Consider the following 17,661-nt stretch of genomic DNA (forward strand, 5'->3'; position numbering starts at 1 on the left):
GTAGGGGGGGATGGAGAAGTAAAATATATTAAAGGTGGGAGCATGCTTAACAGTTTTGACAGGTGTTGTTTCCAGAGCGGACCCCAAATATTCTGCTATTTAGTAAGAATCTGTAATATTTAGGGTTGGCACAGAGACTTTTGTTTTAGATAACTTTCCCACATTTTATATCTGGGAATGCACAGTATTTTTGGAGCTTGCAGGTCTGCAAGTATAACGGAGAAGTATAAAGCACAGGTTAATCAAACTGTTCCAAAGAAAAGGCTAATTTGAATTACCGAAAATGTACACGGTAAAAATCTTAGAAATCAAGGGATGACGATTCCACACCTAACAATATGGAATTTATGTTCCCAGTTGTGACACAGCCCTTTGAAAATGCAGCTAGGTGCATAGAGAGGAAACTATGTGTACAGTTTACCTTTCAAACGCCCTCCGCCCAAGCCCAAGGTATTACCTTATCTTAGAAACTAACACCAAGTCACAGCAGCAGCGGGACCAAAGAACTCGCTGCCGGAACCTTTGTGCTGTTCTTCCTCGCTCCCGGCCGGTGCTCATACGCGAAGGACCGTCCCAGCCAAGCGCCTGTTGGTAGGAAGCCGCTTGGCCTCGGGTCTGAGGGGGCTTGGTGGCGGCTGTGGCTGCGACTTGAAGCACTCGCTGGCTATAGTTCGTAGGAAAGAAGGCGCCATGGACGATCAGGGCTGTCCCCGGTGTAAGACCACCAAATATCGGAACCCCTCGTTGAAGCTGATGGTTAATGTGTGCGGACACACTCTGTGAGTCGGGCGACAGTGCGTTCCCTGGGGATGGGACGCGCTGGCTGGGAGGTGGGAGCCGGGAAATGCTTTGCCTCGACTCCCCAGAGAGAGGCCCGGTTGGTTTCGACCTTGGGGAGAGAAAGAGAAAGTTGTTTCTGAAAACGGTCTGTAGCCTCTGTCCCCGACTGAGTCTGGCCTGCGTTCGACCGCCGGTTGCCAGATGCGGCACGTAGTTTGGCAGGTTCCCCTTCCATTGCCGCTGAAAATTTCAACTGTATTTCCAGGCCGTGTGGTTAACTGAATTCCACACGTATCGCCGGCCCGAAGCGTGTGCGAGGGCATTGAAGTGTTCAGTTCCTCGCGAAATGCTTTTCATTCAGAAGAGCGCAAGTACTATGAAAATAAATGGCTCATATATGAATATATTTATTGTGTGAATCAATTGGAAAATCCAATTTGTATGCCCACCTGTGCTGATGAGCTAGAGTCTCATCATTAAGGTGGAGAAAATTCAGGGTCTAGGCAGTTAACTTTGGAGATATGAGAATGGGTGGCATTTATTGAGTGCATGTTATGTGCCAAGGATTATTCTAAGCACTTTACCATCAATTATCTCACTTCATTTCCACAACAACCTCATGAAGTAGTTACTAGTATCATTATTTCACAGAGCAGGAAACAGACTGCTCGAAGTGGGCCCTGCTAGAATTAGAACACAGGGTGCGTGACGCTTAGAATGTCCATTTTTGGGGGGGAGGGAGGTTGCGATGGTTTTGAGGAATAAGGGCAGAAATTGTTCAGAGTGTTCTCTGTCACAAACTAATGGTCAAATGTGCTTTGGTAAACGTGGTTCCATTAAAGCACTTGGGGAAGAAAGGTACTGCCTTATGGTGAGCATGTTTCCTTAATCTACAGTGTGCAAAACAAAGGCTTTGGGTAAGAAAAGTTGCATGATTAGCTGTAATTATAATGATTATAGTGGCATTTATTAATTTACTTAACGTGATCCCTTTTTCTAATTACTCGTGATTTTTTTTCCTTTGCTTTATTAAGCAGAGGAAATACAGAATTATGCTTGAATGGTTTAAGATTAATAGTATAGACCATTAGGTTTTTACAGAGATTTCATTCAGTTTCTCTTCTGCTTTTCTGTATTAGGTTTTTCATAGTTTGTGCTCAAGGAAAGGTAATTTGTTTTTGGAAATACATTAAATGTAATTTACTGGAAGAAATTGCTGCTTAATAGATTATGTAATTTTGGTAAAATAAATGGCATTTTATTAGACAGTTGTAAAATAATTTTTAGTTTGAAGTTGCTTTTGTTGCATCCCTAGTCCTTTTTGTTTATCATAAGTGCTAAGAATCATCTAAGTCATTCTGATGTTTATTTGCTAGCCTCTACACACCACACTCTATAGTCCTTTAAACTTGAAATATGAGCATAATGAGTAAAAAATTATAGTACATTGGATTAAAAAACAAACATTTAAAATTCTTTACTCTTATAGGCTCTGTGATTTTGTGCAAAGTAATAACTTATGCCTCATTTTTGTTATTTGTATAATAGAGATAATATTGCCACCTATATTACAATGAGGATTTAAAAATATGTAAACTATTTGGAGTTAGTTAGTACAGTTTTTGCCACATAGTGTCTGTTTGATATTTCTTGGTTGTCATACTTTAATTTTTATTTGTGTATGATAATGGGTGATAAGCAGAAATGGAATTAAAACAGGATTTATTTGGCAGGCTATGAAAGATTTGCACAATAAAGAACATCTTTAAATGAGAGCTGCAGGTATTATTATTTAGCATTAGTATTTGTATTCATTATCTATTGCTGTGTAATAAGTTACCCCAAAACTTAGAAGCTTAAATTTGCAAATATTTATTATTTTATACATTTTCCAAGAATCAGGCTTAGCTGACTGATCCTGGTTCTGGGACTCTCATGAGGTTGTAGTAGAGCTGTCTCAAACCTGAGTGTCTGTTTCCAAGGTCATTCATATGACTGTTGGCAACAGGTTCAGTTCTTACTGTTGGAGGAAAATCTACTTTTTAAAATTTTATTTTTATTTTTTAAAAGATTTATTTATTTATGCATATAAGAGCTGGGGTACAGGCCAGAGATGTGGGGGGGTGGGTGTGAGAGGATTCACTAGAGACAGAGTGGGGAACAGAACAGGCAGACTGACTGAAGTACACTGCTGAGGGGAGCAGCGGGCAAGACCGGAGAGGTCTGCCTCGCCATGTGGGTTGCTCCGTGGCTGGCCGGGGATCCAACTCGTGCTGCAGAGGCTGCGGACTGCTTCGTAGTGCTGTGCTCAACCCCTTGCACCACCAGGGAAGCCCTCCCACTTTTTTTTTTCTTATTGATTGATATTGCTGGAAAGTTTATCTTAAAGAGTTACTGGTCTGAATTTTGCTGATTGCATCTTTGTGTTATTGTTGAGTATGTTCCTCTGTATTTTCTCTAAATAGTTATATTTAGAAGCTTTATTAGATTAAGATTCACTTTATTTGTTGACAAGAATAATTCATAAGTGGTATTAATTCATTTGTTTTAACTGATATGTTGGGCTTATCCGATACCATTGTGGAAATTAGGAAACAATGTCTCTGGGCAAAAAAGTAGGAAAAGACTCATTTTGGGTAGAATTAGAAAGCAGGAACTTACAGATAAAGTGTTATTCATTTCTAATTTTATTCTGTTGTGGAAAGAGACCAGAACATATTTTGTAAAATTTCAATCTTTTTTTTCAAAAGGTTTATTTATTTATGTTTACAAGAACTGGGGTACAGGCCAGAGGTGTGGGGGGTGAGAGGATTCACCAGAGACAGAGTGGGGAATAGAATAGGCGGACTGACTGAAATACACTGAGGTGAGGCAGGAGAGGTCTGCCTCCCCCATGTTGGGTCACCTTCCGGGGCGGGGAATTGAACTTGGGCTGCAGATAGATTCATAGTGCTGTGTCTTAACCCCTTGCGCCACCAAGGAGGCCCTAAAATTTCGGTCTTTTGAAAATTTCTGAAAACTTATTTATAGTCCAGCATATGGTTTATCTTGTTGAACAATCAATGTACATTTGAAAAGAATGTGTATTCTGCAGCTGTTGGGTGTAGTACATTTTAAATATCAGGTAGGCCAGTTTGGTTGATAGTATTAGATTTTCTATATCCTTTCTAATTTATTTTGTATATTCATTTTATCAGCTATTCCAACTATGACTGTAGATTTGTCAATTTATCTTTTTAATTCAGTCATTCTATATGTATTTTGAAGCTCTCTTATTGGACCCATAATATTAAGGTTCTTTATGTCTTGATGAATTTATCCTTTTTGTCATTATGAAATGTCCTGTTTTGTTTCTTGTAATACTCTTTGTCCTGATTTTTTTTTTTTTTGGTATTTATATAGAAATGCTAGCTTGCTTTCTTTCTTTTTAATTTATTTATTTACACAAGAACCGGGGTACAGGCCAGATGCGCGGGAAGGTGAGAGGATTTACCAGAGACAGAGTGGGGAATAGAACAGGCAGACTGACGAAATACACTGCTGAGGGGAGCAGCGGGCAAGACAGGAGAGGACTGCTGCGCCATATGGGATTCTTGCTGGCCAGCCGGGATGGAACCTGTGCTACAGAGGTTGCGGACAGATTCACAGTGCTGTGCTCAACCGATTGCCTGCGCTACCAGGGAGGCCCGTGTTAGCTTTCTTATACTCACTATTTGATGGTATATATTTTTTCCATTCTTTTGCTTTCAACCAAGTTGTGTCTTATATCTTGCAGACAGAACATAGTTGGGTCTTGTTTTTTAATCTGATCCAATCATCTCATTAATTGATGTATTATTCCCTTTGTTTTAAATGCAATTATGGATATCAATAAGTTTAAGTCCATTAGTTTTCCATTTGTCCCTTTTGTGTTTTATTCTTGTTCCTTTTTTGCTTTATTTTGAATTAATTTGATATTTTAAAGTATTGAGATATCAGCAGTAACTATTTTACTATTATTTTTTAGTAGTTTCTTTAGATATAATAATGTACATCCTTATTGTCCTATTTAGAATCAATCTGACACTCACAATTTTTTACTTTTCTATTTTCATACTTCACAAATGTGAAAAATATAATTTCATTTACTTACCTTTGTCATCCTTTATGCCGATCTTCCACTTTTTACTTTTAATATAAATCAGTATTGTTATTTTTGTTTTAAACAGTTGTCTTAAAGAAAATGTAGGAAAAAAGTTTTTTTTAAAAAAAACTTTATTGAGAGTCTCCCTGGTGGCGCAAGGGGTTAAGATACAGCACTATGAAGCAGTCCGCAGCCACTGTAGCACAAGTTCAATCCCCAGCCAGGGAGCTACCTACATGGCGCAGCAGACCTCTCCTGACTCGCCCGCTGCTCCCCTCAGAAGTGTATTTCAGTCAGTCTGTCTATTCTGTTTCCACTCTGTCTCTGGTGAATCATCTCATGCCCCACACCTCTGGCCTGTACCCCAGTTCTTGTATGCATACATAAATAAATCTTTAAAAAATACCTTTATTGAAACATAATTCACTATAAAATTTGTTCATTTAAAATGAAGAGTTTGGTGGCTTTTCGTGTATTCTCAGAACTCTGTGTCCATTACTACAATCAATTTTAGAACATTTTTTGTTACTCCACAAAGAAGCCCTTCACCCCTTAGGGTTTCACCAACCTTCCTCCACATTGCCTCTCAACCATAGCAACCACTAATCTACATTCTGTTTCTATAGTTTCCCTATTCTGGGCATTTCATATAAGTGGAATTCTACAATATATGGTTCCCTGGGATTGAATTTTACTGAGTATAGTATTGTCAAGGTTCATCCATGTTGTAGCATGTATCAGGACTTCATTTTTTTTTTGACACGGAATACTAGTCCACTTTAAGAATATATAGCAGTTTTATTTAACCATTCATTAGTTGATGGATATTTTGATTGTTTCTACTATTTGACTATTGTAAACAATGCTATAATATTTATAATGTGAGTTATATAGCGATTCATCTGAAGTTTTGGTATGGACTAATGATATTGTTTCTCTTGGTACATATTTAGGAGTATAATTCTTGTATCATATAACCAACACTGTGTAAAACCATTTGAGAAACTGTAAGACTGTTTTCCAAAGTGACTACATGTACCATTTTACATTCCCACCAGCGGTGATTGAGAATTCCAGTTTCTCTACATCTTTTGTTAACACACTTGTTATTATCTGTCTTTTTGATTAAACTATACCAGTGGGTGTAAAGTGGTGAAATAATAGATTTTTATTTTCACTGACCCATTTACCATTTTTGGTGTCCTTCCTTCCTTTGGATCTGATTTTATGGTTGTTTTGACTTCTTTCTAACTGCAGAACATTCTTTAGCATTTCTTGTAGTGCAGGTCTGTTGGTTAATTCTCCCAGATATTGTTTTTCTGAAAGTGTTATTTTACCCTAATGTTTGAAGCTTGTTTTTGCTGAATATGAAATTATGGATTGGCAATTCACCATATTATGTTGTTTCCTGATCTCTGTGATGAGAAGTTAGCTGTCACTCATATTTTTGATCTCTATTTCTTTGGTTTCTCTTTCTCTTTGTTTTCTAGCAGTTTTGGTATTCAGTTTAGGTGTGGTTTTATTTGTATTCATACATTCGTTTTCTGAGCTTGGATATATAAGTATGTTTTTCATCTATGTGGAAATTTTCAGTGATTTTTTCTATACTGTGTTTACTTTCTTCTCATTTTGGAACTCCCAAGTAGACAGGTTCTTGATACTGCTCTATGGACTGTTCATTTTTATTCAATGTCTTTTCCCTCCGATCCATTTTCAGGTTCACTGACTCATTCGCTATTTCCACTCTTTTGGTAAGCCCATTCAGTAGATTTTTCATTATTATACTTGTGAGGTTTTTATGTTGTTCTTTTTTATAGTTTTCATTTATGATTAGATTTCCTATCTATGCTCATTAGGACCATGTCTCTTTTAGTTCTTTAAATGAATTTTCCTTTAAATTTTTAAAAAAGATTTATTTTTAGTTATTTATGCATACAAGAGCTGGGGTATAGGACGGAGGTGTGGGGTGAGAGGATTCACCAGAGACAGAGTGGGAGCAAAACAGGCAGATTGACTGAAATACACTGCTGAGGGGAGCAGCATGCGAGTCAGGAGAGGTCTGCTGCATCATGTGGGTATCTCCCTGGCTGGGGATCAAACTCGCCCTGCAGTGGCTGCAGATAGCTTCATAGGTTGTGTCTTAACCCCTTGCGCCACCAGGGTGGCCCTGAAGAGTGTGTTTTTAATAAACATAGGTAATTCAATTATTGTCTGCTTACCTTGAACTTGAACTGACTGAACTTGGTTTTATTCTTAGTTGGGATGGAGCTGTGGAAAACGCAGTGTGTTTCCTTACTTTGGTGCAACTCAACCTCCAAACTTTTAAACTTACAAAACTGTTGAGGCTTTATTTTAGGCTTTGTTTGGTGGATCTAGACTAAGTCTTATTCTAGGAAGTGGTCCTTACTCTTATTTTAAACCTTTTTTTTTGTTTCTCTGCTGGATGTCTGAGGTGTTAATAAGGTGTTAATGTGGTTTCTCTACTCTGGCTGGGTGGAAACACCAAAGTATCCCCAGCACTTCTTAACTACTCTTTATTTTCTCAGCCACTTTCTTTTATGCCTGATTGGTTTTGCCCTGTATGTATGTAGCCTATCCTTGACTAAGGACTTAGAGTGGTTTCCTGCACAGACTTCTGGGCCCTCTCCCTTGCAAATGTCAGCCATATCAATTGCATTAACCTCTGATCTCTGCTTATTTGCCTTAGCGCAACCTTCTTAAACTCTAGCTTGTTGGGCCACCTGGGCTACCTGGAAATTTTCTCTAGGTAGAAAACTGAGGTGATTGTGGGGCTTACTTTGTGAGTTTCCCATTTCTGATGGATCGTAATGGTCTTTGTGTTGCCTGTTGTTTAATGTCTGTAAAGAAATTGTCTCATGCATTTTGTTTGTATTATGGTTTTCATAGTGGGAATGCAAGTCTGGCATCAGCTACTTCATCATGTTTATTAGGAAAATCTAGCCTTACTATTGTTGAGGTATCCTGTAGTCTCAGTACTTTGTACATGTTCATTTTCTTTAGAAATTGAACAGAATTGGCAGTTGCTTGTGCCCTTTGAATATTTCCTTTTCTTTGTAGTTTCTGATTTTTTTTCACTCTCTCTGATACTTTTATAAGCATCCTTTTTTTAAAAAAAATTTATTTATTTATTATTTATACAAGCACTGGGTACAGTCAGAAGCACAGGAGGGTGAGAGAATTCACCAGAGTCAGAGCAGGGAGCAGAGCAGGCAGAAGGACCGAAGTACACCGCTGAGGGTAGCAGCGGGCGGCAGGAGAGGTCTGCGTGCCACGTTGGACCCTCCTTCGGTGGCCAGGGAACAGCCTGGGATCGAACTGGCGCTGCAGAGGCCGCGGGCAGCTTCACAACCTAGCGCTCAACCGCTGCACCACCGGGGAGGCCCAGCATCCTTTTTTTTTTTTTTAAGTGGAGTGTTTTGAAATTGATTAGAACATAATGCTGCAGAAAAACTCTAGCAGAAAGACATTTTTTGAATGGTACATACAGTGAAGACCTCATGATTTTATTGAAGGAGGTTTTTGTCTTATGTAACAGTTGATTTCCCATGTGTTTTAATAATCTGAAGACACATTGAGTTGTAGAAAGAATATTGAAGCATAAGTTAGAAAACCGAGGTCCTAGTTTTGCCTTGTCCAGTTTTAACTGATATGTTCATTTGTTTAGAATTGATAATTTTTTAGCTTCTCTTAAAGTTGGTTAAGTTAATAGACAATTAGAGGGCCTCCCCGGTGGCGCAGCGGTAGAGCGCTGGGTTGCGAAGCTGCCCGAGGCCTCTGCGGTGCCGGTTCAATCCCCGGCTGCTCCCCGGCCACCGGAGGAGGATCCCACATGGCGCGCAGACCTCTCCTGCCGCCCGCTGCTCCCCTCAGCAGTGTACTTCGGTCCTTCTGCCTGCTCTGCCCCTCGCTCTGGCTCTCGTGAATTCTCTCACCCTCCCGCGCTTCTGACTGTACCCAGTGCATGTATAAACAAAACAAACAAGCAAACAAATAAATAAATAAAGAAAAACATGCCTCTATTAAAAAAAAAAATCTTTAAAAAAAAAATAGACAATTAGAGATTGGCTAATAACAATTAAGCCAATAACTTCATTAGAAGATTTCCAATTAAGGAAATCACTTAGTAGAGTTAGTCTTTCCTGTGGCCATATACCATTAATAAAACTCTTCCATAAGATATTAAATTTAGCTATTTTCAGTATATGTAATTTTTCCTCCCAACATGTTATTTACAGAATGAATACGTATCTCTGAATTGGTTATTTTATGGCTGTAATACGTATTTCTTTTGTTTTTCAAAAAATAACTGCTTCATTTTAGTTTTTTGAATTGTGTGTGCTACTATACTCATTTTTGTTCCTCATTGATTGTTACGTAATGTTGTAGTCCTTTAAAACTATATCACCAAATATTTGGTAATTTTGTTATTTCTTGTGCTTTTCGTGTGTGTGTGTGTGTGTGTGTGTGTGTGTGTGTGTGTATCTACATCTATATTTATCTCCATATTCCCAGTAGGTTCTTATTTAATACTTTTCTTTTCACTGAACCCTTTTTAAAGATTACTTTCATCTGCTCACTAGTTTACTATACATATATATTTTCTGTCTTGGAGGAAACCTTTTGTTCTGAAGTTTTGCCTGAAGTTATCATAAAGTTTCATAGGAACTTTGGCTTCATGGATATCTTACTCTGGAAGTTATATTATCAGATTTGTTTTCCAAGATTAAAACAGGTAATATGAAGCCATCTATTAGGTGTTCAAACTTATTTGTTGAAATACAAATTATTTATTTTTTAGTGCAAATTATTTTATTCCACAAGAACCTGAAAGTGTACCACATTAGTTTCCTTTAGAGATATAAGTATAATCACAGACTGAATTAATATAATCACTGCCTTATTATTAACTGTTAATATCATGAATTATTAATAAAAAAGTTATTAATTTAATAGTGCATTATTTCTGCTGTGGCCATGACATGTTATGTCTAATAAGTATAAAATACAATCCGACTGTCTGGATCCTGGGTTTGGTATTTATTCTTAGCTGTATGATTTTGGGAAAATTAATCATTTTCTTTAAGCCTTTGTTTTCTTTCTTGTACTTATACCTCACAGGGTTGCTGTGAGGAATAGATGAAGTACAGTTCAAATATGTTTAAAAATTCAGGTTAAGAGTAAGCTTGTTCTATAGTCAACTATAGTTTTCAATATCCTAAATACAAAAAAAATATACAGTTTTCAGGTTTAAGTTTCAGGAGTTTTTTTTTGACAGTTCACTTCTTGTTTATCTAGCAGCTAGGCTTTGAGAAAGTAAATAGAATGAAAATAATTGAATAAAAATTAAATCTAGAGACTTTTAATGATTTTCTTCAAGTTTCAAATGTGTTAAGTCCATTTTAAAAAAAAAGTTAGACTCAGCAGTAATTTGTTAGTTGTTGGCATTTACTAATAAATGCTTGCAGTCTTTCTCATACACAATAATTTTCTAGGCCTCTGATTCTAAAACTTGCCTCATCCTAAAAATTATCTTGGGTCCGTATTTAAAATGCAAATTTCTGGGCCCTGCAACAGATCTTCCAGGGAAGGACCTTGTACTTATATTAGCTATCTGGTTGTGTCTTGTGCTCAGGCAATTTTGGAAAACCCTGTGTTGGGCATACACAAGGAATGGGGCAGAGGTGGTTTCTGTCCCCAATTAGTTTAATAGAATTTTAGCTCTTCTTTTGAGTCATTAAAAGGAAATCAGTTTCTCTCCTATACAAAAAAGAAAAGGGAAGTTTGGAATTATTATAGTATTCATTGTATTCAAGGTATGAAAGTAGACTTTATGCTATTTGTTAAGCAGATATTTGTTTAAAAAATGCTATTGAAGAAACAGAAACTGGAAATCCTGTAATTATTCTGCTGATTTAGGAAAAGGGCTTTTGTGGAAACAAATAATTTGGTTGGGTATATACTAAAGTAAAAAAAAAAAATTGTTAGCATCAAGGGAATGAAAATGTATAGGTGCTTTCAAATGCAAAATATTTTTGTGGACCAGTACCTGAAGGGGAAAGATTTATATTAGCCCCTTTAGGAAAGTGGGATGAGATGTCTACTTTGTCATATTGAGGGTAGAAACCTGTGCGAGAGTACATGCTACAAAGTGCTGTTTGTTTTGTCAAAAGGATTGATAGGAAGTTGGCAGACTCAGTTAATTTAAAATTAGAAGGAGCTTAACAGTCAATTTTTTAGTTCTATTCTGTACTCCCCCTTGAAGTTTAAGAGAGGTTATATGGTTATTGTCCACCTGAATCACTCCATCTCGTTTCTTTATAAAGCCCAGTTTGGAGTTATTCAATTAAATTTTGATCCTGTTTGTTAAATAAAATTCCTATTTATGTAATGTAACCAGATTACAGTTCAGGTCCATTGTATGTAAAAAAATGAAAATACTACATATTATCAGACAGTTTGACAAACTTAGAACAACTTTATCTTTAATTTTTAGGATGCTAATTTAAATAAAAAAAAAAAACTTCAAACATTCCTAATGATTTTTCTACCAATCCTGTATTTTGCCATATCTTTTTCTTTTATAATATATAAGCAGTGTTTTAGTACTGGGTTTTTGAGCTGTAATCATAAGCAAGTTAGGAAGGCTAAATCTATTATTTATTTGATGAAATGACTTAGAGGATAACTCAAAATTATTTTTTATTTTTTGATATATTGTGTATCAAGTATGTATATATGTACATGTATATTCCATACAAGAAGACAAGAAACTGTAAAATTTAATGGTTTTCAGTAGCAATGTTTTAGAGTATTTCCTTTCACTTACTAAGTTAGAATATGTGAAAAACAAAATTTTGAGATGAAGAAAAACGGTTGTATAACTCAAGTTTTTTTAGAGCACAAATGTGATAGTGGCTATCTCATTGAAAATTAATGACGGCTCCATCAATATGGTGCAATGCCTCTGCATCACTGATTTATATATATTTAATGAGCCTGCTATTCTAATTTCAGGTAACTGAAGCAAACAGCATGTAGCACTAACTCTGATTTACTTACAATTCACTCCATTAAAATGTAAACAGCTTGAAATCTACCAATGTTAAGTATAATTTCTTCATTGGTAATTCTGAAGTGTTTACTTTCCAGCTGTGACTAATTTGTCTCTAAACATAGCATCAGTTTTTAGTAGTGTTTCAGATAATGTTACTAAAACATGATTTATTTGATTTTATTTCTTCCAACTGTAAAGTAAGGTTGGAGTAAGGGGGGAGAAGTTTACAAAGTAATAGGATTGTGATATGTGACATGGTAGATAGATGTTTTATCTTTGATATCTATTGGAATTTCATGAGCACCGTTTAAGGGTATGTTTCTATATTCTTTGGCATTAGAAATATTTTTAATGTTTGTATTTCTTTTTAGTTTTATTTTAAGATAGTTTTAAGATGTGTATTTTGTTTTATGGAAAAGATGATATTAAGAACCATTTGATAGAAGAAAAAATTGTACATAATTACTTTCACAGATCATTTATTGTGATTTTAACTTCTGATTCTTGTATGTGTGCCTCCACACACAAATGAACAATTAGCTAGAAATAAATTGTATATATGATTTTTGTGGAACATGTTTATGCTAAGGTACATGTTATTTTATGAAAATGGTAATACTGTCAGTCATATGAATACATTGTTGATAAATTAAAATTTAATAGACTATGGTATTAGTAAATAAAAATTCTTTATATTTTTTCTCTTCCAGACCAATTAAGAGCAAAGGGGATGAGTTTTTTTTCTTTCAGAAAATTAAGGTTGATTAGTAAGATTTTAAAGATAAAAACTTTTTACTCTTTAAGTAGTTTTAAGTATATTTCAAAGATCTAAAATGTAATATGTTGCAATAGATGTTTCTGCATTATTCAGATTGTGACTGCCTTATTTCTCATAATTGTATCGGGCACATTCATTAATATTTAATTCCTCTTGAAGCTTAATTGCAAAAAGCAATCTATGTAATGTGCTGCAACTAAATGCAAAAACATACAATTTATAGTAGGAATGGTGTCAATAATAATAAATTGCCACTGCTAGTGTAAGTTTAATGCTGTAATTTCCCCTTGGGAAATACATTATTTGTGTCTTTTGTTTGCTTTATGTATTTTGAGTTTATATTATTCGGAATTAGATTAGAAGCTGGCATTTATATATTATTTGTAGCAGTTAGAATGTAACAAACTAAAAATTATTGAAAATGTATAACCAAAGTGTACTGATTTATAAAATATCTTACAGAAAGTAAGAATTATATACATATATAAATACCAAGTCTTTTTTTCCCTTACCGAAAACAAGAATTAAACTTAAATCTGTGCTTTTTTGGATTATACTCGTACTACTAATACTGTATTCTCAATTGCTGTGTACATTTATGGGTTTTTGGCCTCTATATTATGTTTACAGAGAGACATTTTGGTGCAGTGGATAAAAGCATCATTGAGTTAAATCCTTACTATTTATGTGACCTTCAGTAAAGGCTTTTGACCCCCAAATTCTCGTATTTCTAAAATGGTGATCTAATAAAGTATACTAATCTGCTTTATAGGATTGTTGTGAAGATTAAACAAAGTAATTTGTACCAAATGCTTGGCATATTATGCCTGACAAATACTAGCTAATATTTATTAGGTACTTTCTATTATAATTATTAAGAGTGATAATGTCAGTCTTCACTGTTATATAGCAATTCTTTGAAAAATTATAAAATATTTGCAATAATAGAGAATTTAAAGTTTGCTGAGGGTATTTGTCAACCAGCTGTAATCACAGCTAGTAATCTCTACACATATGCACTTCTTTTTAAAACAAACAAATGGGATTGTACTGTATTAATCTCATTGCAACTTAATTTATTCATTTAATAGTATCTCTTGGATAACTTCTACGTTTGCAGAGTATTCTGTCTTTTAAAAATGCACTGAATAATCTGTCACGTTAATGGAAAGTTTGATTGTTTCTAGATGTTTAATATAATTTTTAGTGCACGTCCTTATCTTTGTGTACATGCAAGTATAGCTATAGGATAAATATCAACCAGCAGTGTACATTTAGAATTTTTGTAGATAATTGCTACTGTTTTCATTTTATTTGTTATTGCTTTCCTCAACTTTATTGATGCAGAATTGACATTTATTGATCTGTACATATTCAATGTGTATGACTTTGAGATATTTATACACCCATGAAATTGTCATCACAATTAAGGTAACAAATATTTCTATCACCTCCCCCCCAAATTTCCTTTTGCCTTTTTGTAATCTATTCCTTCTACTTCTATTTTTTTTTTTTAAAGATTTATTTTTATTTATTTATACAAGCACTGGGTACAGTCAGAAGCGCGGGAGGGTGAGAGAATTCACCAGAGCCAGAGCGGGGAGCAGAGCAGGCAGAAGGACCGAAGCACACTGCTGAGGGGAGCAGCGGGCAGCAGGAGAGGTCTGCGCGCCATGTGGGACCCTCCTCCAGTGGCCAGGGAGCAGCCGGGGATCGAACCGGCGCTGCAGGCCACGGGCAGCTTCACAACCCAGCGCTCAACTGCTGCGCCACCGGGGAGGCCCCCTTCTACTTCTATTTTTAATTAAAAAAAATTGCTTTTGCAACTGCTTTTTTTTTCCTTATCATAGAGTAGTTTGCTTTTGCTGTAATTTTACATAAGATCATATAGTATTCATTTTTTGCCTGGCTTCTTTCGCTCAGTTATTTTGAGATTCATCCATGTTGTGGTGTGTATCAGTGGTTCACTTATTACTGAGTAATATTCTGTTGCACAGGTGAACTAGTTTGCTTATCCATTTATCTGTTAATGCATAGTTGGTTTGTTTTTGGTTGTTAGCTATTGCAGAAGTGTTGCTATGAACTTTACTGTGAAGTTTTTGTGTGAACATATGTTTTTGATTCTATTGCATAAATACCTAAGAGTGAGATGACTGGGTTGTGTAGTATGCAGGCATGTTTAATTTTTATGTTTTATAATTTAGGTTTTTGCTTTTAGATCTGTGATCTGTTTTGAATTGATTTTTATGTATGGTGTGAGGTCAGAGTGTTCTCTTTTTCCTACAAGGATATTTAGTTGATCCCGCACCATTTGTTGAAATGCCTTTCCCTTTTTGGACGCCTTAGCTGTTTGTCAAAAATCAGTTGACTAAGTGTGGATCTGTTTTTATTCTGCTGTTCCACTCTTTTTTTTTTAAAGATTTTTTTTTTTATGCATACAGGAGCTGGGGTACAGGCCAGAGGTGTGGGGGGTGAGAGGATTCACCAGAGACAGAGTGGGGAACAGAACAGGCAGATTGACAGAAGTACACCACTGAGGGGAGCAGCGGGAGAGTCAGGAGAGGTCTGTGCCATGTGGGTTGCTCCCTGGCCAGCCTGGGATCGAACTCGTGCTGCGGAGGCTGGGGACAGCTTCATAGGTTGCGTCTTAATGCCTTGCACCACCAGGAAGGCCCCTGTTCAACTAATTTATATTTGTCTTTACCAGTATATATTATTTAAATTATTGTAGGTTTATGGTTAAGTCTTGATAGTAGGTAGTATAAGACCTCTAACTTTGTTTTATTTTAAAAATGACTGGTTATTGTAGTTCATTTTCATTTCTTTTTTTTTTTTTTTAAAGATTTATTCATTTATTTATACAAGCACTGGGTATAGTCAGAAGTGTGGGAAGGTGAGAGAATTCACCAGAGCCAGAGCAGGGAACAGAACAGGCAGACTGACGAAATACACTGCTGAGGGGAGCAGCGGACACAACAGGAGAGGTCTGTGCGCCATGTGGGACCCTTGCTGGTGGCCAGGGATTGAACTGGTGCTGCAGAGGCTGCAGGCAGCTTTACAGCCCAGTGCTCAACCGCTGCGCCACCAGGGGAGGCCCCATTTTCATTTCTATGTAAATTTTAGAATCAGTTTCTCAACTTTTGTAAGAACATTCACTGGAATATTAATTAGGATTGCTTTTAATTTGGATAGAATGGCCATCTGATCATCAAGTGTTCCAATCAGTGAATGTATCTTTTGATAATATATCTCTTATTTAAAAGTATTTAATTTTACTCAGCATTGCTTTGTGGTTTTCAGTGTAGAGGGCTTAGGCAATTTATGTTTATCTGTAGGTAATTTGTATTTTAGTTTTACTTGATCTGATGTTTAAAAATTTTCATTTATCAATTATTTGCAACTGTTACGGAAAAATTTGGTTAATTTTTGTATATTAAGTGCTATCTTGCTAAATTGCTATTTCCAGTTACTAATTTTGAAATAATTTGTTATAAAGAAACAGGCAACTAATACACAATACAACCAGCATTATAAAGCCAGAGTTAATCTAATATCAAAACTCAACAAAGCATGAGTAGTTCATTTGTAGATTCCCTAGGACTTTCAGTGTAAACAATTGTATCATCTGTAAATAGGACAGTTTCACTTTATTTATTTATTTAATCCTTAATGCATTGCTGGATTCTCTACAGTAATGCTGAGTAGAAGGGGTGAAAATGAACATTTATGCCTTATTCCTGGACTTAGAAGGATGAAATTCAGTGTTTCACCATTATCATATTAGTTATGATTGTTTTTTTTTTCCCCTGGAAGGTGCCATTCATCAATTTAAGGAAATTCTTTAGCTATTCTTAGTTTAGTTTTGAATTCTGTGAAAGTCTTTCAGAATCTCTTGAAATGATCATATGGTTTTACTCCTTTATTCTATCAAAATGATGAATTTTTATATTGAGATATGAATGCTAAATCATTATTGTATTTCTGGCCTTAACCCTAACATGTCAAGATGTATTATTATTAATATATGTTGTTAGATTTGGTTTGCTAATAGTTTGTTAAGTATCTTTGCTTGGATGGTCTGTAACTTTTTGTTTTGTAATGACTTTGTTAAGTTTTGATACTAGAATAACTTTGGCTTTATAATGCTGGTTCTATTGTGTATTAGCTATCGTTGTTTTGAATAACAGATTATTTCAAAATTAGTAACTGGAAATGGCAAACATTATCTGACAGTTTTTGTGAGTTAGAAATTCAGTAGTGGGTTAGGTGGGACGTTCTGGCTCATGGTTTCCCACAAGACTGCAGTCATGGTAAGGGCTGGTGCTGCAGTCATCTCTAGACTTTACCAAGGAAGGCTCAGCTTTCAGATCTACTCACAAAATTATTAGCAGGCCTGAAAAGATTTGCTTTCCTGGTCATTTTCCATAATGTTGCTTCATCACATTGCAGCGTCCTCTATCTTAAGTCCACAAGTTGGAAGCCATTGCTTTTTTTTTTTTTTTTAAGATTTATTTATTTATTTATACAAGCACTGGGTACAGCCAGAAGTGTGGAAGGGTGAGAGAATTCATCAGAGCCAGAGGGGAGAGCAGAGCAGGCAGATTGAGGAGGTATACTGCTGAGGGGAGCAGCAGGTGGCAGGAGAGGTCTGTGCGCCATGTGGGACCCTCACCCCGTGACCGGGGATCGAACCGGCGCTGTAAAGGCTGCAGGCAGCTTCGCAAGCCAGCGCTCAACCGCTGCGCCACCAGGGAGACCCAGCCATTGCTTTTTTTTATAATCTAATCTTGGAAGTGACATACTGTTGCATCTGCAACATTCTGCTTTTTTCTGTGACTTGTATGTTGTGACTTATATGTTGAGATTTATTAGTTTTACTGATTTTGTGAAAGAACCAGCTTTTCA

The 17,661-nt window shown here is 36.1% G+C and overlaps 1 protein-coding gene across 3 annotated transcripts in view; it reads left to right on the forward strand.

Annotated features, from left to right (window-relative positions):
• The first annotated feature begins 373 nt into the window (after positions 1-373).
• The window catches only part of MNAT1 (MNAT1 component of CDK activating kinase), a 148,474-nt gene continuing 131,186 nt past the window's right edge, over positions 374-17,661 (forward strand). For 2 of the 3 annotated variants that reach the window (XM_054690878.1, XM_054690881.1), the window contains exon 1: positions 374-591. In XM_054690878.1, coding sequence (XP_054546853.1) covers positions 407-591 — 185 coding nt within the window. In that variant the 5' untranslated portion in view covers positions 374-406. Of the gene's footprint in view, positions 780-17,661 lie in introns of all 3 variants that reach the window. The other variant, XM_037503468.2, reaches the window with a different exon arrangement.

This window comes from Talpa occidentalis, unplaced genomic scaffold (assembly GCF_014898055.3).
Source record: "Talpa occidentalis isolate TD23 unplaced genomic scaffold, MPIMG_talOcc4v2.1 talOcc4.11, whole genome shotgun sequence".
Taxonomy (NCBI): domain Eukaryota; kingdom Metazoa; phylum Chordata; class Mammalia; order Eulipotyphla; family Talpidae; genus Talpa; species Talpa occidentalis.